The sequence below is a fragment of the Galeopterus variegatus genome, unplaced genomic scaffold, assembly GCF_000696425.1.
Source record: "Galeopterus variegatus unplaced genomic scaffold, G_variegatus-3.0.2 Scaffold293, whole genome shotgun sequence".
Lineage (NCBI taxonomy): Eukaryota > Metazoa > Chordata > Mammalia > Dermoptera > Cynocephalidae > Galeopterus > Galeopterus variegatus.
Genome location: NW_007726404.1, coordinates 428,261 through 450,873, shown reverse-complemented (window position 1 = coordinate 450,873; position 22,613 = coordinate 428,261). Strand labels below are relative to the sequence as shown.

Sequence of the window (22,613 nt, the reverse complement as noted above, 5' to 3'; positions counted from 1 at the left end):
CCCTTACAACATTGGACTATTCTGAGGTTGTCCATGTATTTACTAATAGAGTTATGTACCTTCAGATCTTGCTACTCTTTAGTGTCATCTTTTGTCAGATTGAAGAGCTCCCTTTAGCATTTCTGGTAGGGCAGGTCTAGTGTTGATGAATTCCCTTAGCTTGTGTTTGTCTGGGAAGACTTTATTTCTCCTTCATATATGAAGATTAGTTTTATTTTTTATTTATTTTTTAATTGAAACATGATTGTACATGTTTGTGGGGTACAGAGTTGCATATCAATACCTATGTACAATATGTGATGCTCAAATCAGGATAGTTTGTTATATTATACAATATTATATTATAATATTAATAATATACAATGTTATTGTTTTTTGTGGCCCTTTATTGATTTCATCCTTATCCTCCCTCCTCCTCTCTCTTTCCTACCTCAGGCAACCTCAGTTCTGTCCTCTCCTTTTGAAAGTATTGTTATGGTTAGTTTTGCCAGATAAAGAATTCTTGGCTAACATTCTTTTTCCTTCAACACCCTGAATATATCTTCCCATTCTCTTCTGGCCTGTAGTGTTTCTACTGAGAAATCTGCTGAGAGACATATTGGGGCTCCATTGAATGTTATGTGTTTTTCTCTTGCTGCTTTCAGTATTCTTTGTTTTTGGTTTTTAGTAATTTGATTATGATGTGTCTTGGGGTGTTCTCATGGATTGAATTTGAGTGGTGACCTCTGAGCTTCCTGTATCTAAATGCTGTCATCTTTCTCCGTACTTGGGAAATTTTCAGTCATTATTTCTTTCAATATGCTTTCTAGGTGTCTTCCTTTTTCTTCTACTTTGGGTATGCCAATTATGTGGAGGTTATTTTGCTTTGAGGGAGTCCCATATTTGCTGTATTCCTGTTTCATTTTTTCTTCTTTCTTTTTTCTCTTCTGATTGGATAATTTCATGTGTTATATCTTCAAGCTTACTGATTCTTTCCTCTGTTTGATGAAGTCTGCTGTTGGCGCTTTCTGTCGAGTTTTTCAATTCAGATAATCTTTATTAGTAGGATTTCTGTTTTTTTAAATTGAGTCTATTCCTTTGTCAAATTTCTTGTGCTACTGAATTGTTTTCCAGATACCATTTAATCTCTTATCTGTATTTTCTTGTGACTCCCTGAACATCCTTAAGAGAGTTATTCTGAATTTTCTGTCAGACATCTCATAGATCTGCTGTTCCTTTGCATCCATTGCTTGTGCTTTCTTTGTTTCCTTTGATGGTGACATATTTCTCTGTTCTTTTGTTTGTTTGTTTTTCCTTTTTGTCTTTTTTCGTGTCCAGCAACGGACCGCAACCCTCAGTGTCGCGCCCGTACCGGACTGGGACCGGCAACGGGATCGCAACCCTCGGTGCTGCGCCCGCCCCTCGCTCAGCCAGTGAGCGGGAACCGGTCTGTATGTGGGATCCGAACCCTCGGCGGGAGCGCTGCCGCACTCCCAAGCAGCGCACTGTAGCAGTGCGCCACCGGGCCGGCCTCTCTGTTCTTTTGATCTTTGTGTCTTTATTGGTGCCTGGACATTTGAAGAGACTGCTACCTCTTCTAGGTTTTATGGATGGTTATCAGAGCTTTGTCTCTGGTCTGTGGGGTTTTTTTGTTTTTTTTTCCCCCTGTTCTGTGGTGGCTTGATAGCTCCCATCACAACTTAGACTCTGCACAGTAACTAATGTGCTGTTCTGTGGTAGTTCCCGAGTTGGGAGAACTTCCTTTGGGGATCAGACCTTGAGTTCTGTGCTTGAACTAAATTGGTGCTTCACTGCTCATTCTTAGGGGAAGGCTTTTGGTATAGAACATTAATCACTTTTGGGTCTGGATCATGTGAAAAAGCCATCCTGGGACTGAGTTTTTCCTGCAGATTGTGCCCCTTGCAGTTCTGTTGCCCTGACTGATTTCCATTGAGACCAGCTGCCCTCACTGTGCCCAACGTTCCCACAGTGAGCCAGCCTTTCTCCTGCACTCCATCCACTTTCCATAGGTCAGGCGTGTATTTGTCCCTTGTGAAAACTCACTGGTCTCTTGGCAGTCCCTTTCTTGAGTTGATTGCACTCTCTTGCTCCTATGAGGGCCCAGGGGAATCTTGCCAGTGGTCTTTATGGCCTGTGGGCTGGCATGGTGCACTCCAAAGCCCTCCTCTCCCCTGCAGGCTCCAAGCAGGTTTATAGGAATGGTGCCACTGCAGCTTTTTCCTGCTTCAATCCATGTGCAGTAGCCACTCCCTGCCCCCTACCAGAGTGGCTCATAAGCAGCCAAGGCTCAGAATGATAGGTGCCATCCCTACACCCTCTCACTCTGGGCTTTTGCACCTTCATGAACTTCATGGGCCTTGCTTCCTCTTCTGCCAGCTCCAGCGGTCCCAGGTTGACAGTCTTTGCTTTTTAATAGTTGTAAATTGGCTACTTGTGTGTTGGAGCAATGCTGGGAATTGTCTATTCTGCCATCTTGATGACATCCCAATAATCCACTTATGAGATTCTAAGAATTTTAGTTAGGAGTTGTACATTAGGAGACTGAGATGAAGACCAAATATATATTTCACAATACCATAGGTGTGGTCAGGGTGGTATGGCTGTACACACTACAACCATTGTTTCTTCTGAATAGCATTCTTGGGTTTGTTTCTTTGGTTGAAGTACTTCATGCCTCAAATGTTGTGTAATCCCCCAATTTCAATAAAAGGCACACCAAAGAAAAGCTTATGGGAAGCCTTGTGTGTGTTGGCAGGGTTGATGGGGGTGGGTTGTTATATAGACTGGTAGGCTTCACCATAGAGAAATCTGCCACCTATCAAACTATTGGGTACTCCTCTAAATAATATTTAGTATCTACACTTTTCTCTGAGGCAGTTGTTTCTCCAGAGAAGTATCTTCTAATATCCTTTATGGGGTATAAGTCTATTGGCTAACGTTTTGGAACTGGGCAGAGAAAAGTAGCAATTTATTTGAAGAGCAATAATTTGCTCCCTTGTCTTAGTTCTGCTTGTAAACAGGTGATTTTATTTTTTTGAGCAAACAACTTCAGCTCTCTGGACATTAAGTTTTCTCATTTGTAAAATGAAAGAGGTATATAGATGCTGATTCTAAGGTACCTTTCAGTTGATACACTGGGGTTACCTTAAAGTATAAGCTTTTCTCCTTGGGAGAGGGGCAGGCAGGGTAGGTTCAGTAAAATTAAAAGATGTCAGAAAGGTTACTTGTGAAACTAATGGTGCTGCAAATCTGCTTCACATCAGTCCTTCCTTCCCTTACAGATATAGCTGGGCAGAAACCAAAGTGGCTTCTGCCAGGTGGCTTTGGGACATTTGGCAAGTCAGTTTCCTTTACATGGTACGTATCAGGTTGGACTGGATTACCTTTTAAGGTCCCATCCTGCTTTTTAAAAAATTCCACGATTCAAGTCATCTGACTGTGTGGTGTTTGTCTGGTACAAAACAAGACAAAACAAAAAAGCCTTTACTACAGTACTATGTTCTAAGGAGCCTTAGCTTTAGTAACCAAACACTGTCTTACCTCTGCTATGTAATAGGTGCTAGTTACTAAGATTCTGAAGCAAAAATACCTGAAATTAACTTTGTGATCTTGATCTGTGAATCCTTAATCTTTTACATCTTTTTTCTTCAAAGAATTCTGCTGTTAGAATAAGTCTTTTAAGAAAACTCTGGTCTTTGGAAATTGACTGTGTGCTTTTTTGCTTGGAATTCTCATTCTGGAAACGGGCAAAGTAGCCATTTGTTTGCAGAGCTATAGTTTTCTCCTATTGTTAGCTCTGCTTGTATGTAAACAGATGTTTTTTTGACAAAGCAACTTCAGTTCTCTGGACTTTAAGTTTTCTCTTCTGTAAAATGAGAGCTATAGGTGTTGATTTCTGAGGTACCTTCTAGTTGATACACTAGGCTTTAGTGTAAGCTTTTCTTCTTGGGAGAGGGGCATTTCTTGCATTAGTGATAAAAGTTCTTGTGCCTGAGTAGTATTTTATAGGTGTTACTTGCTCCATCTCAAAGTTGGAATCTTCTTATACTTGGGTTCTTTGGGAGCAGAAGCAGTGTGGCTTGATCTGGGCTGTTTTAGGAATGTGTGATAAAATCAATCAGCATTGATTCCTTCACCTCTGTCTTCTCACTGTAACACTGATACCATCTAATAAAGTTGCTTTTTTATTGGGGGGGAAATGGTCTTTCTAGCCAACATTAGTTAAGAATGGGTCAAGTTATAAATTTTAGTTATCAAGTTAACTCCTGCCCGTTTAAGAGTTACATTCAGTGCTCGCTTTGGCAGCACATATACTAAAATTGGAACGATACAGAGATTAGCATGGCCCCTGTGCAAGGATGACATGCAAATTCGTGAAGCGTTCCATATTTTAAAATATGCTTTGAATTTTTGAAGGCTTTTTCTCCCTAAAGCAATTGCCTTTTGAATATGCATCATCAAAAAATGTAGTCTGATTAATAAATGGTGAAAATAAATAGTTACATTCATTTTCTATTTAAGTTTACATAGCAGCTATTAAATTTGTGTTACAGAACTTGAGGGAAATTAATAGCCATGTAAAACTGAATTTAAGGTGAGGTCTTACCTAAAATAATCAACTCAAACATCTCATTTCTGAATTTTCTTCAAATTTTAGGGACTTAACTGTGTATAAGGTATACATAATGCCAAACTCTTGCATTTCACATAGTGGAAATTTACATGTTGGACCAGATAATCTCTAAAGCTCTTTTCCTTAAAGAGAATTCCCATCAGTAGATTTTTATTTTTAAAAAGTATTTTATCATGGATATGTTTAAACATATAGATTTGTACAGAGAAGAATAAAATGAACCATTACCCAGTTTTAATAGTTATATCTGGGAAATCTTGTTTTTACACTCAATCCACATCCTCTCTCCCCAACCCAGAACATTTTAAGGCAAATTCCACACATATTTCATCTAAAATACTTTAGTATATATCTCTCTCTCAAAGAAAAGGACTTTTATTTTCAGTTCTTTATACATCTATTTCTAAAAATGTTTTTGGGCAAAAAAGTTTTTAGAGGCAATTTTTAGTGTTATCAATGTGAACATTTTCACTTTTCTTCCTAATAGGGACTGGTTTGGCTGAAAGACAAAGAAGCAACACATTGTAAACTTTGTGAAAAAGAATTCTCGCTCTCTAAGAGAAAGGTAAGGTTAGATAGGAAGTGAATCCAAAATTTTTGGTGCAAAAATGGCTTCTAATCTTATTCATAGTTTTTTCTCTGATTTTTCCATTTAATAGCACCACTGTAGAAACTGTGGGGAAATTTTCTGTAATGCCTGTTCTGACAACGAACTGCCTTTGCCTTCTTCACCAAAGCCAGTACGGGTCTGTGATTCCTGTCACGCATTACTCATTCAGAGATGCTCATCTAATTTGCCATAAGACTGCATACTAAATCCTTATGTATGGAAGTACCTACAATGGATGGATGTTTTGTATGACCCTGTGTACAAGGGAGAGGTATCCAGACAGCCCTTCTTAAGCAGCTTTCAGTCAGTATTGGTACCAATTTATCTTCCACATTTTCAACTCATGGGAATTAGAAGTTGGATGATTTGATACTTCCTTCCCCTTTGTTACTTAGAGAATTTTCACCAGAGCATGCTTTAAAATAACTTTAAACTAATTCTTAATTGATGTAATAATCATGTTCTCCATAACTCCATTGAAAGGCCAGATAGCATAGTTAACACACACTTGCCTTATCTTCTAAAGGCCTTCTTAAAAGTAAGGCTTCAGATTGTTTCATTCTTCTGAATTGTCAAGGTGGTACTTCATAGTGCCTGAAATTCTCTTAATGCACTTTAAATCTTCATGGTTTTCAGTGGAAATACATAAAACCTTTTAGAAGTATTAATATTCTAATTCAACAGATTTTTCATTATCTTGGTAAAATTTCAGCTTTAACTATATCCTTTCTCAAAGCTCCTCCTTCCCTTTCTTGCATTAGAAAAAACCAGTATTTTATCCTACAAAATTTCCTTTTCATGTTTTCTAAAATCACTCATTGTGCTTGCCTTTCAGATACAGTGGGTTAAAATTAAAGGGGCATTGATTTGGCCTCAACTTTTTTCCTTCTGTTAAAAGAAGTTTTACACAACTGTCATCCTTTTACTTAAGTTACTTACAGAACTCACATGCTACCTGTGTCTCACTAAATTGCTAATATTTGGGGGTTGGAGGCTCAGACCCCAATTTAAAGATAAAAACATAAATCCTCCAAAAATAATTCTTGTATTACATTTCCACTGAAGTAACTTTTAGGAAGCATTACATTATAGTAGTCTACCACTGCAGTGTTATGCCCACTGTAAAATTTCAGTGTCTACCAAGCATCCTTTTGCCAGTCATGAGCAGATGAAGATGTGGTCTCTGCCCAACCATGAAATACATACTTCAAGTACTTCAAACTCAAAGATTCAACGAACACTAATCTAGTTATACTTCTTATAGCATACCAAGAATTTAATCTGTAAAAATTAAGTTACCTCTGTATAATCAGTTAAACAGCATCATCATGTAAGGATTCTTTTTGTATTAATTTCAGCCATGCACTTTATGAGCCTTTCAAAAATATATAGCAATCTTACATTACTTAGGAGCATTACACTTAGTGACTGACTAATCATGATACCCGCCTTTCTCCTAAAATGGGGTTACTTATTCTGCAGGATCTTATCCTCATGAGTATGTACTTTATGATTTAAAGTTATTTAATTTTCTAAATTGGTAAAGTATGAAACCAGTATTTTACTTGAAGACCTATTTTCTCCAGAATCCATTAATTTCAAGTCAGCTTGAAGCCAACTTCAGTTAGATCTGACCTAGAGTTTGATGATCTTTCTTGAATATTTACAGAAAAGTCTTCAAGAGATAGGAATTATATTCTTGAATTGTTTTGTATTAATGGGATGGATTAACAGTATTTGTGATTGCTGAGACTAAGCATAAATGAAAATTTAAGTGTTTAATTACTGTGCTTGCAACAAATTTTAAAATGTGACATGTAAGTTGCTTAAATTCCAAGGTTGATTTCATTCAACAGATAAACCATGATTTTTAGTCACCCTTGAAATTTCCCACCATTTTAAACTTATTTATCACCGATTTGGGCTTTTCTTAAAAAGCCAGCTTTTTAAAGCAGCTTTTATGGCAGCAGTGCGACTTGCTCCATTTTAGTTTTGGCTTAGAAACCGTTTGTACTAATTTTGAACTTTTCTGTTACAAAACTTTCACAATTTGTATTTTGTGACTGACTGTGAACCTAACACTACTTTTACTTTCCACAGTAGATCACATACCATATTCCCTTATCTAACCAGTACTACACTACAATGCTATCATGGTGCCAAGGAATTGCAATTGTAATTCTTTTAACCTGTAATGGTTTAAAAATAAAACATGAATTTTATAAACCAATAAAGATTTGAAAAAGTAACCTTTAGAAGGACAACTTTCATTTCTAACATTTGTTTTTTACTGCTTAAAGATTTTAAGAGGGTAATGTTGGGAAAATAACTGTTTAGGAGTCATTTTATCTAAACTTAATCTTCAATCAGACAACATGTGCAGATGGTCCTTGACTTCCAACGGGGTCACTTCCTGATAAACCTCCTCCTAAGTTGAAAATGCACTTAATAACAAACACCTAACATACTCAACACCTAATCTCAGCTTTGTTTCTCCTAAATGGGCTCAGAACACACATATTAGCCTACAGTTGGGCAAAATCAGCTAACACAAAGTCTATTTTATAATAGCACTGAATCTCATTTATTGTACCGTACTGAAAGTGAAAAAAAACCAGAATGGTTGTACAGATCAAAGAATGGTTTCTACTGAATATGTAAATCATTTTCGCAGTCATAAAGCTGAAAAATCTTACATGGAGGACCACCTGTATTGTACGTTCTACCAGTTTGATTTATAATCAGTAACCACACAAAGCATTCTAGGACAGACGCCATAACTATTATCTCCCACATTGACATTTATTACATTAATAACATTTCTAGCAAAAACAAGTAACAAGTTCAATAACTGAATTCACATTGACAGGTTTCATTTTGATCCATTAGCCAATTTGAAAAAAAAAACATATTGATCAAAGGGATTAAAATTAAAAAAGCACCTTTTCCTTGCTACATATAGAATTTTCAACTAAAACTCCAAGCAGGTATCAGAAGCAAAATCCAACTGCAGGATTCTGACTATGACATGGACATTTTTTAAAGTAGTCATTTTATACAGTTATTTAAAAACCATAGATGCTCTATTGGGCAGGAAACTGAAAATACATCTGTGAGAATTATACTCCACAGTAAATACCTATGTACTTATACTAAATTCTCATGTCACTGAGAACTTTAACCTACTCTAAGACATTTTGAGATAACTTACAACTATCACTTTTTTGAAATATTTTTTGGTACTTCAGTCAAGCCCTGAGGGGATTTTAATTCTAAAATCTAGGGCTAGAATTTAAACTTCCAACACTCCCATCCCCAGGTAACACAATTATGAATATTCAGAAGTCCAGATACCTCTTAGATAAAACATTTCAGAGCCTGATAAGTGACATTAGAAAAACAAAAACAAACAAACAAACAAACAAAATATAGAATTAGCTGAATTCATACTCCTGAAGTCACCTAAACTCATCCATAGGCTTTAATATTTACAGTGTTGTCCAGGAGAAATTAAAGAAAAGAGTTATATTAATTATTCTTCAAGCTCTATTCCAGATGTCTGCTTATTAAGACTTGCTGTTTATGCAGAGGTGTGAAACATTATCCTGTAAGATTATACTATACTACTTCTTGTAGAGCTAACAGTAAATACATCAACCCAAATCTTATGAAGGCAGCACATCTTTAGGAGTTAACTAGTATATAAAAAGTATCAACATCAGTGGTTTGAATATAAAAATTTATTTTTAAGTCAAAGTATGCAACAAATAAAACCTACAGAAAACAGATTTTCCCATCACAATCTGTTGCTTTACCAAATAATATTTTGAAAACACATTCCTTCAGTCATTATAAAGTTCTTAAAATACAAAAGAAATTAAATCTGTAAGAAAGTCTAGTAGACCAGATGCTGTTGTCAGGACTTGTATGTTGGTGTTTATACTTTCAGTACATCCCACGCCATCCACCTCCACTCATGCCACCTTGCCCATAGTAACCTCCACTGCCTCCACCACCACGGCCTTAAGAAAAAAAGACATTAAGAATCACTAAGCAGAAGATAACCGTGCATAAGGTATTAAAAGTAGTATCCGCACTTTTAATTGTACTACATGTGGGGACTAACACAAACCAGATACTTACCATAACCACCCAAGCCATCAGGAGTACCATATCCTCCACTGTAATTGTTCCCCATTCCCATTCTTCCGACAGATCCATAACCTCCCTGATTATCTTTACCAGAAAAAAGGAAAAAAAAAAAAAAGGTTTGAGATTGCCTGCTAAATAGTTAACCGTGCTTATTTAAAAAATTTTACGTACCCATTCCATCTCTGCCGTAGCCTCCCATTCCAGAACCTCCCATTCCAGAACCGCCTCCAGGAGTAGAATTCAAGAAAAGTTCAATGTATCGATGTTCTTTTAGAAAAAAATAGGGGAGAAAGGAATGATAGATCAAATTTACCAATAAAAGCTTTAAAAGTTTGATTAGCAATATTAAACTGAAAGTACGACGCTTATCAATTCCTAGTGTGGGTGATATAAAAAGCCCCAGTTTAGACTCTAATGGAAGCCAAAACTGTATTAGAGGTTTTAGATCCCAATGACTGCGAAGTTACCTTCAGAACATAGAGCCTCTTGGACTTATTTAAACAAACGAGAAATTTATAAACAAGTTCACATCTGGGAAACAAGACAGCATGCCAAGGACACCACTTACGCATGTTATTTTTATCTTTAGACATGGCAGCTACTGCATCTTCATGTGTCACAAACTCTACATCTGCTTCTCCTGTTGCTCTACCATCAGCTCCAATATCAATATGAACTCGTATTGGATTTAGCGGTGAGAAGAACTAAATAAAAGAAAACACTTGTTATTTATTTCTTAGATTATTGGAGGTAAATTGACACATACCTTGAGATTTTTCCTCATGCATTAAAACAAACTTCCACTGCCTTGTGGATAATGTATCTCAACCAACTACAGAGGTTCTGTGAATATAAGACTACATATTTAGGGAAAATGCAAAGAACTAACCACTTTAAAAATAAGCCAGATTAAAAAAAAAAGAAAAAGAAAAAGGTCATCTAACCTAGAAAATAGGTTAGACCCCCTAACAGATGAAAAAAGTCTGATAGCCTACTAATGAGAGAGAATAAAGTTAAGCGCCACCCTCTTGACTTCCAAGAAATGTATTTCAAAATTACTATTTGAAATATAATAGGTTACTTGAGACTTAGAAAATATGTATAGAGAAATAGAGTAAAACATGATTCAGAACAATGGGGCTTGATAAACCTATTAACTGTATATGAATAGCTCCCAAAATATCTCTAATCACAAGTTAACCAGGCTTAAGCTGTCCTTAAAGACACTTGGAACTTAGGCCAATTGGTTCCCAATAAGAGCTAAAGCAAACTTTTTCTTTTGGCCTTATAGGCCATTGGGTCTCTAATGCCAACTACTCAATAGGTAAAACAGATGATGGGTGTGACTGGATTTGGCCCATTCACTGAAGTTTGCTAAGTCCCAATCAACCTAAAACCAGCCAGTTTCAAATTAATAACAGCAAGCAGCATCTATTTATTTTCAACTCCTCAACTTCTAATCCATATCTAGATCTAGCCTAGAAAGCCAAACCAAACCACTCTTATTACATATTCACTCTTTCAAAACCTGACACGACAAAAAGAAACAATCTTCCAGTCATCACCAGTCTATGCTGACCAGTCTTTTGCTATGTTCTTAACTGGGTTTTTTCTTTTTTTTTTTTGCTCTTTGCTTGTACCTTTTTGCTTGCTTGAATCCTTTTGCAGGTCAGCACACAATGGACACAAAAATATCCATCAACTACTAAGGATAAAAGGCAGATGTATTTTTATATTTAAGGGATTCTGACATTAAACTATAAAGAAAAAGATGAGGATATTAAGAATGCTTCAAAAGTTAGATACCAAGCATAAACCACCAATAATTACTCAAATTACTTACATTAGCAATGTCATTTTCAGTTGCACGAAAAGGCAACCCTCTCATATGTACAAAATGACCACCATGAAAACCTGAACTTGCATCGCCAGCACCACCATAGCCATGTCCTCCCATACCTAGAAAATAAATTTGCCAAATTATAAACTATTAAAAATACATCTATAGAATACATCTGTACTGTAGAAGGTATAAAGCCCTATGGAGGAATGCACTGAAATATGACTGAGTTAACTTTTTTTTTACACGAGTCTCCTATAAGAGCTTATAAAGCAAATAGTAAAATTTACCCCAGAATGATAATGTCTGTAATATTTATTTTACCTCTTCCATCTCTCATTCTGTCATCAAAGCCATCATTTCCATAGCCATAATTATTATAGCCACCATAATCTTCAAAACCTCCATAACCTGTGTAATTTAAGGAGAAATACATGAACACACATTCAAGAGACAATTTTATATCTAGTTTACAAAAACGTATTTTATGGTAAGCAGTCTGTTTAACTTCTTTATGATTACAAGTTTGCAACTCCCAATGAAAAAAGCAATTAACACTTACTGGAAATTAAAAAATCTCAAAAAGATAAATTCAGACATGTAAGTTAAATTCCATCCTTATGCAGAAAAGAAAATGTCAAAATATGCCAATATCTGCGTTTTAATTTCTGTGTAAGTTTTCGAGGTACCAATATGTGCATCAGTCATATCCCACAGTTCTCCATGGAAATCCACTTTTCATGAACAGGTTTTAAAACCTAGCAGGTACTGAAATTACTGCCATTTCTGTATTTCTTGACAAAATGTCAGGAACATTAAGAAAATGACAACAGAACCTTTGTTCATTAGATACACATACCACCATCATATCCATCACCTCCTCGTCGCATTCTGTCATACATACTTCCACGCCCAGCTCCATAATAACCCCCTCTTCCTCCTATTGGTCTATCGTATGGTCCCGGTCGCTGTCCCAGCAATCTTCTTGGTGGATCATAAAATCCTTTGATTTCACTCCTGCTACTTCTGAAGATCTCAATATACCTATTTAAAAATGTTTTAAGGTACAGGTTTCAGGATAAATGTATTAGAGTAAATTAGATATTGGGCAAAATGCAGTAAAGTTTTTCTACATCTAGATACATAACCCAATTTAAATTGCCTAAATACACCATAAGTTAACATTTTTTACACCTACAAACTTAAATAATTAGATATTTAAGTTTTACATAGACAAATTAGTCTTTTGAAAACAATTTCATAAAATATATTTTTAGTTTGTTTCCTTTAGTACATGATAGGTGTTTAAAGAAAATAAGTGATTATACAAAAGCATTTATCAACAACATCCTACAGAGAAATGGAAACAATCTAATTTTAATTTAAGCAAACTATTAGCATAATTCCCCACCCAAATCTGTAGTTTCCAAGTTAAATTTAGGTAATTATCAATTCTTTTAACTACCCCATAAAAATGTTATGGTTACCCCCCCCATTTAAGCAATAGTGACCCACAACCCCCAAAAATAAAAATTTAACACCATCCCAAACTCTCCATCCCCACCTGTGCCCTATTCTTTCCTTGTGTTTCCCCAGAGCATTTTCTGCTATCTCCTTTGAAGCAAACTGCACGAAGGCCTCCCCTGTGCTTCTCCCCTGGTAGTCCATCGTCAATGTTATCCCATTTGGCACGATTTCCAACCCTTTAACCCAAGGACAAATAACCCCATCAAGGGGAACAGTGTTAAAGGCTGAAACATTCCCATCTGAATCAAATATTTAAAACAAGTCTAAACAAAACAAAACAAAACAAAACAAAAAAGCTTAGTTTCCCATCACCCCATAATAAAACGGAAGATTTTTTTCAAATATTACTGGATTAAATAAAACTTTTTGCTACCAGTGTCTTTTAAAATTACACACACACTCTAAAAGCCCACCTATATTACATTAAAAAAAAAATCTACAAATCAAATTTAACTATGTTCCACATGCTAATTCATGGTTCATTTCTTCACATACAATTATTTTTAATTAAGTCCACTGCACATTAATTAGATTTTACATATTCTACACATTTTGAACATCAACTGGAGCACATTTCCTATTTAATACATTAACCAAGATTATCATAGTTAAATTTAAAATTTCCAAAATCAAATGAGTTTTACAAATTAAAAACTGAATATAATACAAATATAAAATTAAAATACTACTAAACTTTGACTAATACTAGAGGTACCTTGAAAGAACTGAACTATTTCCTCTTTGCTGCAACCAAATGGCAGTCCACGAAGTCGTACTGTCCCATCACTAGCGTCATTTGGACCATTATGTTTCATAACCCAATCCATCTCAATACCGTTTGATTTAAATGCTATAAAAGAATAAGCATACAAAGCAGTCAAAATATACTCTTGTCAAGAGGTAATGAAGCAACACCTCTCAGAGGTGTCACAACAGGAAATGTAATATAGGGCTAGGTAAGTAAATCCTGTGACAATGCCATAACAAAATGGTAATACCACTTTTCTATTTTGGGGTAGGAAAGTCAGCAAAATCTGACCCCTCCTACCAAAAAGCAGGGAATTTCTTAGGACCAAATATATTGCCTAATTTAAAAACTTCCATAATTCCACTACAAGAGTCTTCAAACTATTTCTTAATTGTGTTATCTTAATGTGAAATCTAGCCTTTTCCTCTCAAATTCATTCACTTTTCAGATTCCTTTATTTATCTGAATAGTTCTGCAAACTCTTTAAAACTTGGTTAAGAAGCTACATATAGTTCCACTGTCTGCTCACATTAAAATCTTAAGTAAAAAAATGCAATGAGTACTTGCTGGTGCTGGAAAAATGGCATTACATAAGTCTAAACTTTTTAGATGTACTATAATTTTGAACACATCAAATTGTCTTTGAAGGGGAAAAATTACCATCTCTATTTTAATTAAATCAAGTGTTAACACTCACCAAGCAAGAGCAAGAGTTTTAAAATGACTGAATTAATAAGACTGAATTTTTAAAAACTGAGGTAAAAGGTCACTCAAAAATGCACGCCTCCAACAGTACCCGTGTTTTTGAAGCCACCTATTTGAAGTCACTGGAGATAGTATATAGAAACCAATTTACTCACTGCTTTAACTTTTTAATCAAACAGATTTAGTTTAAACACAAAACTAAAGAAGGTAATATATTCAAATCAAAAAAGGATGAAAAGGTATAGTGAAAACACCCAACTTTCCCCTCCAAAATGAACCCATCCTCCTAGTTCCCTTCCCAGAGGCAACCATACTTCCTTTTAAAATTCCAAAACATTTTCAAAAGAGGCTAATGCAGAAGTCCTCCAGCTGCAGAAACTTACCAGAACCATACAAATTTCACTGTGCAGCTGTAGGAATTCTACTCACCTGAATATTTCAAACCTTTCCCTCACCACCTCCTCCCCTGTAACCAAAACGATTTGTTCACTTGATTCCTTTATGCCTGAGGATCTTATTTTGTATCAACAGTATTCACAAATGCTTAACTTCACATTATCTATATCAGTGCAACTGTTAGGGTTAGCATCTGCAAAGGGTAAAATTGCTTCTTCCTAGAATTCATGCACTTAAGCTAATGTAGAAATTCTCCAGAAGTGGTTATTAACCAGATACCTCTACATATGAATCACCTTCCGCACTGTTTTGTTTTTTAAAGCTAAAGTCCTAGGCACCACTCCAGACACAGAAAACCAAAATAGGAAGCATACAAGTTTTTAGTTGACATTACAGCTAATTCTTATGCACACAAATAACTGGTATAAAAGAGAAAAGAAACCCTGGGATTGAAACCCTACTCTGCCATGTACTCTGCCATTCACTAGCTACTGAATTCAAACTATTTAACTGCTGAGCCTATTCAACTGTAAAATATAGCAGTAGTACCTACCCCTCACTGATTATCAGAATGTTAAAGAACAGAAAAATATTCCAAGTCTTGAAATAAGGACTGTTTATAAAACAAACCTTTTCCAAATTCAACAAAGGCTTTAAAATATCCTACTCTAGAGCAGCCCTGAAAGGGGGCCTCAAATCAAGTTGGAAAAAGTCGTTCAGAAATGTTTTGAAGATCTCTGTTTTCTTTGAAAGACCAAAAAAAAAAAAAAAGTTTGAAAATAGCACCAACCTAAGAAACAAGTGTTTCCTATAAAGGGTGACTTAAAAACAGAAGAGAGGAAAAAGTAGAAGTGATCTAACACCAAATATTACTTCCTCATGGAAAATTTATGAACAATGCAAAGTCCATCTAATTTATCACGAAAAGATCTTAGTGTGGTGCTTTTTTAACATCTCTTAGCACGTTTCTTTTTTTCCATGTAAAGATTTGTATTTCAGGAGCAAATATAAAAAAGATGGAAATTGATTTACCTTTACTATAAATCTTAGCACTTCACACACACACAGACACACACACAACATACTAGCAAGCCAACTAGTTTTGATTTTTGGATTAGCCCATACCAGTGAGAAGACCAATATGAAAACAACAAATAAAGTACTGCATGTGAAAACTCTAAACTGTTAAAGCTATTTTTAACTGTAGAAAACTTAACCAGATTTGGAACACTTATAAACTATTTCAAAAGGTGACTTTCGATCCCACATGTTAAGAGTATACAATAAAAAAAGGCAGTCCTCAGTCAACTGTTCATAGTCTGTTACGGATCAAACTTCTTGTTCTACTCTTTCCCCACTTGTCACTACTGCACTTGAGTATTCTAAAAAAACAAAAAAGGCAGGCTTGTTCTACTATCACTTCAAAACTCAAAATTCTACTTACAAAACAAAAACAAGAAAAACTCTGAAAGCATACAAAAAGGCAATCTGCTCTAATACCTTAATATAGCTGTCAGAAACTACCTAAACTGTTTAGTAATTATTCAGGATAATCCATCTCAACCTTTCTTTGCAACAATGTCATGGCTAATCACTACTGCTTTAAGGATTCCAGGTGTTAGCAACAATTAAAAATAACAGCAGTTAAAATATGAGGATAACCTGTCAGTTTTATGAGACTTTAAATATAATTTCCTAAACATTATGCTAAATATGAAAGAAGCCAGTCACAAAAGATCACATATTGTATGATCCAATTTAGGTGAATATCCAGAATACGAAATCTACAGATTCATGATAGTCTGAGGCTTGAGGGAAAGGAGGAGGCCAGCACAGAGAATGACTACTAATGGGTTATAGGCATTTTTTTGGAGTGATAAAAATGTTCTAAAATTAGATTGTAGTGATGGTCTCAACTGTGAATGCACTGAACTGCACATTTTAAATGGGCAGAGTTTGTGACAGTGCATTATATCCCAAAGCTATTAAGAAAAAGCATCTGATAAACAATTGAAATATAGAATTCCCTTAATGTGGAGGCATAGTCTATATTCTAAATTATAATATATTCTAAATTATAATAAAGGATTTGATGCTTCAATAAATAACTAAAAATTATAGCCCAGTGGTCCTAAAAAAATGAAAATGCAGCCAGCCACCCCAAAACAAAACCACCTTAATTGTTTTTGGCCAAAAGCCATGATAATATAAGTTTAACTATAATGGAAATTTCATTCCTCCTTTCTAATGTTCTTGCTCCCTAATTTTAAATAAAAACCTAGATAACTAAAGGAGGTAAGGTCTCTAAAATGATCACGAATGAGTTTACTAGAACCAAGTTTTTAACGTACTGCAGCTCAGTAAGTTGGTTACCAAAACAAGGACATCAAAACATAACACTGTTATTTAAAAAAAAAAAAAAAGGCAATTAAAAGGATTTGCAGATTATGATGCAGATGAAAAAGTGGGTTGTCTAAGCCAGTTACAAAAGCTGTTAGTCATCTGTACCAAAGTCTGGGCTGTCTTCTCAAAGCCTGCTAAAACCCACTGTTTGTTTCAATGTAAGACTTTGGTAAACTTTTCCTTGGCTATCTTGACAAAGCATCTTACCACAACTTCTACAATAGGCAAAAAGTTTTTTTCTCTATTTTGTTTTAAAGCTTAAAAACAGATACACAGATTTCTTGTTAAGGTTTATATGCATTATTATAAACTCTTATTCTCACACTTTCCCTGTCCCTTTTGTACTGTCTTTAACAAAATTACATATCCAGTTCTCCGTTGTTCTAAGAACCAAAAAATAAAATTAAAAAAAAAAAAAAATCACACCACCACCACGTGACTGAACTTAGTTTGTCTTTGTTTAGTAGGCTTATTTCTTTGTTCAAAATATTGATACGCTCCTAAAGAAAAACCATGCTTAGCTACCAAAAGAAAATAAACTCTATTTTGAAATATTTTATTCTAAAACCTTAATGCCAAGAAAAAAAAAAAAAAAATCTCTGCACAAAATACAACATTCGGAGATTTAACATTGAAAGTAACTTCATTCCTGGGTATCTATTATATATCCACATATTTTTGCCATCACTGGTTGTGTTTTAACAACTTTCTGAAAAGTAAAACTACTTAAAGACAAATTCCAACCCATACGTGCCAAACTACACAAAACCACTGCTAAACCACCCACCCCCGCCCAAGTTCAAAAAGCGGTATCACTGTTCACTGAGCCCAGATGACCTATTTGAAACTTGCCCATTTCACATTCCTATTTGATAAGTTACCCACTTCTCTGCTTACAAAAGAATTACTCACAAAGTCTTTATAACCATTTAAGCGTGAAAAATCCCCTTCGGAAAATGAGTACGTACTCTTTTCGAAGTTCCAAATCTGGAATATAAGGGCCGGCTAAGCGTCCTTTATTCCTCCCCGGAGACTTTTCGTTTATCTAGCTGCCCTAGAGACCGGAGAGCTAGGAGAGTACGCCCCTGCCCCCTCCCCGTCCGGCAGCCAAGACTGGCTTAAAAACCTTCGCCACCGGGCGGCGGAATTACAAAGGAGGCCGTCTGCCTCCTTTGTCCTGGACTTGGGAGTTGAGCGCCTTCGTCGACACTGGCTTTCCTCCCCCAGCTCCAGCCTCTCTCATCTTGGGAATCTGCGTCAGAAGTCACTCGCAGTCCCGTCAGCCCAGGTAGCCCTGCCGAGACTGCGGAGGAAGGGAGGCCGCGGTGGGAGGCCAGGCCCATCCGGCGCCATTTCCATCGGGAACGCGCCCGGCAGCCCGGATCCTCCCGCCACCCAACTGCCCGGCCTTTCCCTGCTCGCTTCACACCCTCGTTCCTTCCAGGGAGCTTTGACCATCCCCCCATCCCTGGCCTTCTAAATCAGTTTTTGGAATCTGGGGAACAAAAAGTAGCAAGAGCGGGGAAAGGCGGGAAGCCCAGGAGGACGCGCCACCGTACCCAAAATGGCGGAGGCCAAGCCAGCAGGGAAAGGGGAAATGCTGGATGCCCCCCACTTCGGGCCCGGCATCGTCCACTGAATTCCACCTGAGCAAGTCCACCCCCCAACAGGCCGCCCTCCTTGAAGTGGGAGATCGCACGGGAGGGGCAGCTCAGCGCCTCCGAGCGGCGACCTCCACACTTCCCCCCACCCCGCCCCGCTCCCTCCATTCTCTTTCGTCCTTCTCCCGACTCGGCTCTCGAAAGCACCAGCCCAACCTACCCCCTTTTACTTCAGATACCCTGTCGGGCGACAGTAACACCAACTCCGCTGTTCGCGGGGTGCGGTCGCGAGGATGAAAAAGACGTTCGCCTCGGGCTCTCGAAAGCACCAGCCCAACCTACCCCCTTTTACTTCAGATACCCTGTCGGGCGATAGTAACACCAACTCCGCTGTTCGCGGGGTGCGGTCGCGAGGATGAAAAAGACGTTCGCCTCGTGTAGCGCTCCCTACAACGGTCGCACCAACCGTCTCGGCGGTGGCAGTCGCTAAGGGAGCTGCGCAGCAGAGCTACTGGCTTGGGGGGATGGGAGAGAGCGAGCGAGAAGGAGGGGGCGGAGCGAGAGCTGCGAAGACCAGCTGGCTGCACTCTCGCGAGACGGAAGAGTCGGTTCCGCCTTGGCGTGGGCCGCAAGAAGTGCGCTTGCGCGCTGGTGGGCTGTCCAGTAGTTGGGGGCGAGGTAGAGAGAAGTCGGGGCTGGTTCAGTGAGAGGAGTGTAGGGGACTCTGCCTTTCTCGCTTATCGTAAAACCGTCACATTCTCAGAGCCCGCCTTTCTGCCCTCTCGAGAATGCTGTGAGGTGGGAGTAGCAGTGCTGCCAGTGTGTTCTGAAGGAACCGTGGTGTGGGCGTTTGGAAAGTCCGCCCGTGCCCTGCCCCGCCTTGAACAAAGTCCGCAAAGCCCTGCCCTTATCCCTCGCGTCAGCTGCGTGGAAAGGGCGCTCCGGAGTTCGGCCGCCAAACGCGGGCAGGGCTGTTACGGTCCACCGTATTTGCATTATGCGTTAGAAAGGAGTTTTTCTCGGCTGCCAAGATACAAAAGTGTCCGCCAAGACCCGACTTGGGCCGTTCGGCTGGTCTTCCTCCTTCGCCCTGCCCCGGAGCTGCTGGCCGCCCCCCAGCGGCCGTCGCCCGGGAGCGTCGCGCGGGCCTGGGCTTTTTGATAGATTTTCTCCCTAACCGCGTTTCTCCTGGCTCTGCAAAATCGTTCCTCGCTTTCTTCTCTAACCTTCGCATTATCTTCATCTCTCCCGCTGTTAAAACCTCGGTGGCCGATCAGCCGCTCATGGCGGCCGGCTTCGGGCTTTTTTCTAAATAGAGCTTTATATTCTTGAAAACTGTTCTTACAAGTGACACCTAATAAGTATTTTTTATGCTGTCATGCCACCAAGGTTCCTAATGACACATTACGGCCTTTTTTTTCTTTAAGTTTCAAAAAAATGCAAGCCGAATTTCTGTGGGAAGGGTGGAGGGCAATCCTGGTAAAGAGGTCAATGCAAGTTAAAATGCAACGATAGCAGCGTACATGGAGTGCGTTGGAGAGGAGATGAATTAGACCACAGTGCAGTGTTTCTGTAGGATGCGTTAAGGTTGGAAATGTGGACACAGCTCGTTTGTAGACAATCTTCAATGCCCAGCCAAAAGATTATAGACTTCGTGTTACAGACATTGGGAAGTCCGTTGAGGATGGGATGACAGGGTGAGGGGGTGTGAGCAGTGTAGATGGATGAGTAATTTTTACTGCATGAAATTATCTGCAGTTTGTAGAATGGAGACAGGAAGTCAGTTACCTTCATGTAATGGAAACTTCCATTTCATGGCTTTAATTCATTCTCAAGCCTGCTTAAGATAAGTGTGGGGCAGTAAGAATTGCCTAGGCCATAGTACCCCACTACCCACTGCCTCAAAATATCCCTCAGAGGAGGGGAGAAGGGACAGTGTAATCATCGTTACAAGAGATAGAAAAAACGAGGATGCTGTAATAACAGTAGCCCACATTGAGAGCTTGCTTGAGCTAGACACTGTAGTCACTTCACTGACTCTTTACAACTCTGAAAAATAATTGTTATTACCTTCGTTTTATAGATGAGGTGCCTGAGTCCTAGAGAAGTGAAAATAGTTGCCCAAGGTCACACAGTTGAGTGGCAGAACTAGGATTCCAACCTAAATGGCTTTACTCCAAGGGCCAGGCTTTTAAAACACTGTGAACCTTCCTGGGATTACAAATATTTTATCCATGCATTAAAGGAACAGACAACATTTTAGGCAAATTGAAGTTACTGCCCCTAACAAATACTGGAGTTACTGTCTCAGGAGATCTGTGGTTACTAGTTTATTGGCTGGAGACTTTAGAGCCGAAATTTGATATTCCTTTAGAACCGAAATTTGATATTCCTGGTATCACTGACACTGTGAGCCCCTCTCCCTCTTTTTCAAAAAAAAATAGTTGCGGTATTTTAAAAATTATTATTGTTATATTGGTGGCTGGCTGGTACAGGGATCAAACCCTGGACCTGGGTGTTATCAGCACCACGCTCTAACAAACTGAGCTAACTGGCCAAACTAGTTGCTGTATCAGTAAGACTCTAAGCTCCCACACTTCAGATGGTGTTCTTGTTCCCTTGGTCCTCCTTCCTTGGGTTCAGGTTACCCTTTAACTTTATCCTTTCAGTCGTTCAACCTGATTTGGTAAATGGAATTCTGTAATCCCTTTCACCTCTTGCCTGCGTTCAAACTATTTATTACTGCCTGATTGAATTTGGCATTTTTTTCCACATACTTAGTTTGTGTGATTATGGGCCACAATCTTAAAATCATTCTAATGACACGAATCACTTTTCACCACTGAACTATGTTTTCTTTTCTTCGTTTTTGATTTTTGCCATAATTTCTTGTATTGGGCACTCTTGACCAATGTGAATTCTTAGGAAGGACTTGAAATTAGTGCATGCATTCCTTTTGCTTTTTTATTGTTACAGCAATTAAGGAGTTTTGAGTTAAAAAAAATACACTAAATAATGATAAATGTAATTTTTATTTGGCTTGCTATTTTACTACTTTTCTCACCCCCAAAATTGTCCATCAGCTATTCCCATGTGAGAGTTGAATCCTGTAAGTAAGGCTTGGTGAAACTGGCTCACCTCTGCTTCAGTGATCCCTACAGAATTGTTTCCAGATAGATCTCTGTGGAATTGTTTCCATAGAGATGGTTAGAACTAAGGACTCCCAGCTGCTTTTGGGATTTTTTTCTCTTTGTCTTCCTTTCAGTCATTTCACTGCTTTTCTATTAGCATAGAGATCAGAGGGACCCTGGAGAGGATCTTGTTAGAAGCCATAATGAGAGAAAAGATGAAAAAGGAGAAGGTAATAGAAGTACCCACACCACCCGGAAGAAAACATGACAACGAACACGTGCTCCTGTATTACACCATCAGGATGAAGAGAAGAGAAAAATTTCATCCAAAGCCTGAGAGAACAAGAAAGAAAGAGAAATTGAAAGAGATTGCACTCTTCTGGGGGAAGAAAGGCACATTAACTAAAAATTGGTTAATATAGTTGTTCACATACCCCCAATGGTATTGCAAAGTACCATAAAAACTAGATTATCATAATGCCTATATGAAAAGCAAGTAAACTAAAAATGTAACAAAACCCGAAAAGAAGTTTCTAGGAGTGTGTCTAATTAAGGTAGTTAATGCCTTTTGAACACTAAATCTGTCTTATTAAGGCTCTCTGAAATGCTTGTACTTTGATTTATATCATATGTACTCATATGCACTTACTGTCTTTTGAAAGCACTGATCTTCTTTGTCATGATTCAACACTGTTTCTCAAGGCAAGGCTTAATTACACAGTTTATATTCTTGATACTTGTTTCTCTAAATCACCTAAGTGTTCATTGTAGGGCTATTGAAACCAAAAGGATTCATCCAATTTTAATAATGATGACACTAAGTAAACAAATGGAAACAAAAAAAAAAAAAAAAAAAAAAAAAAAAAA

General features: G+C 37.8%; 3 protein-coding genes across 11 annotated transcripts in view; 2 read left to right on the top strand and 1 right to left on the bottom strand.

The window, feature by feature from the left end:
- Positions 1–7,477, top strand: part of RUFY2 (RUN and FYVE domain containing 2) — a 54,047-nt gene extending 46,570 nt beyond the window's left edge. For 2 of the 4 annotated variants that reach the window (XM_008567097.1, XM_008567098.1), the window contains 2 exons: positions 5,121–5,198; positions 5,293–7,477. In XM_008567097.1, the coding sequence (XP_008565319.1) occupies positions 5,121–5,198; positions 5,293–5,436 (222 nt within the window). In that variant the 3' untranslated portion in view covers positions 5,437–7,477. Of the gene's footprint in view, positions 1–5,120; positions 5,199–5,292 lie in introns of those variants that run through there. The other 2 variants (XR_550112.1, XM_008567100.1) reach the window with 2 other exon arrangements.
- Positions 7,478–8,024: 547 nt separating this feature from the next.
- HNRNPH3 (heterogeneous nuclear ribonucleoprotein H3 (2H9)) lies at positions 8,025–19,175 on the bottom strand. 5 transcript variants are annotated; one of them, XM_008567094.1, is made up of 11 exons: positions 19,048–19,085; positions 18,836–18,925; positions 13,478–13,612; positions 12,800–12,938; positions 12,095–12,279; positions 11,560–11,646; positions 11,239–11,354; positions 9,964–10,099; positions 9,567–9,662; positions 9,387–9,479; positions 8,025–9,265 (listed from the first exon to the last, which is right to left on the bottom strand). In XM_008567094.1, exons 3-11 carry the CDS (start codon positions 13,587–13,589, stop codon positions 9,189–9,191), a joined length of 1,041 nt encoding a protein of 346 aa, XP_008565316.1. In that variant the 5' UTR covers positions 13,590–13,612; positions 18,836–18,925; positions 19,048–19,085; the 3' UTR covers positions 8,025–9,188. The 5 variants fall into 5 exon arrangements, with proteins under 5 accessions (XP_008565316.1, XP_008565312.1, XP_008565314.1 ...); XM_008567090.1 differs by lacking the exon at positions 18,836–18,925 and having other exon boundaries at positions 18,977–19,175; XM_008567092.1 differs by lacking the exon at positions 18,836–18,925 and having other exon boundaries at positions 12,140–12,279; positions 18,977–19,175.
- PBLD (phenazine biosynthesis-like protein domain containing) overlaps positions 17,908–22,613 on the top strand; it is a 43,976-nt gene continuing 39,270 nt past the window's right edge. For both annotated transcript variants that reach the window (XM_008567096.1, XM_008567095.1), the window contains exon 1: positions 17,908–18,302. The gene's annotated coding sequence lies outside the window, so the exon portion shown is untranslated. The remainder of the gene's footprint in view (positions 18,303–22,613) is intronic.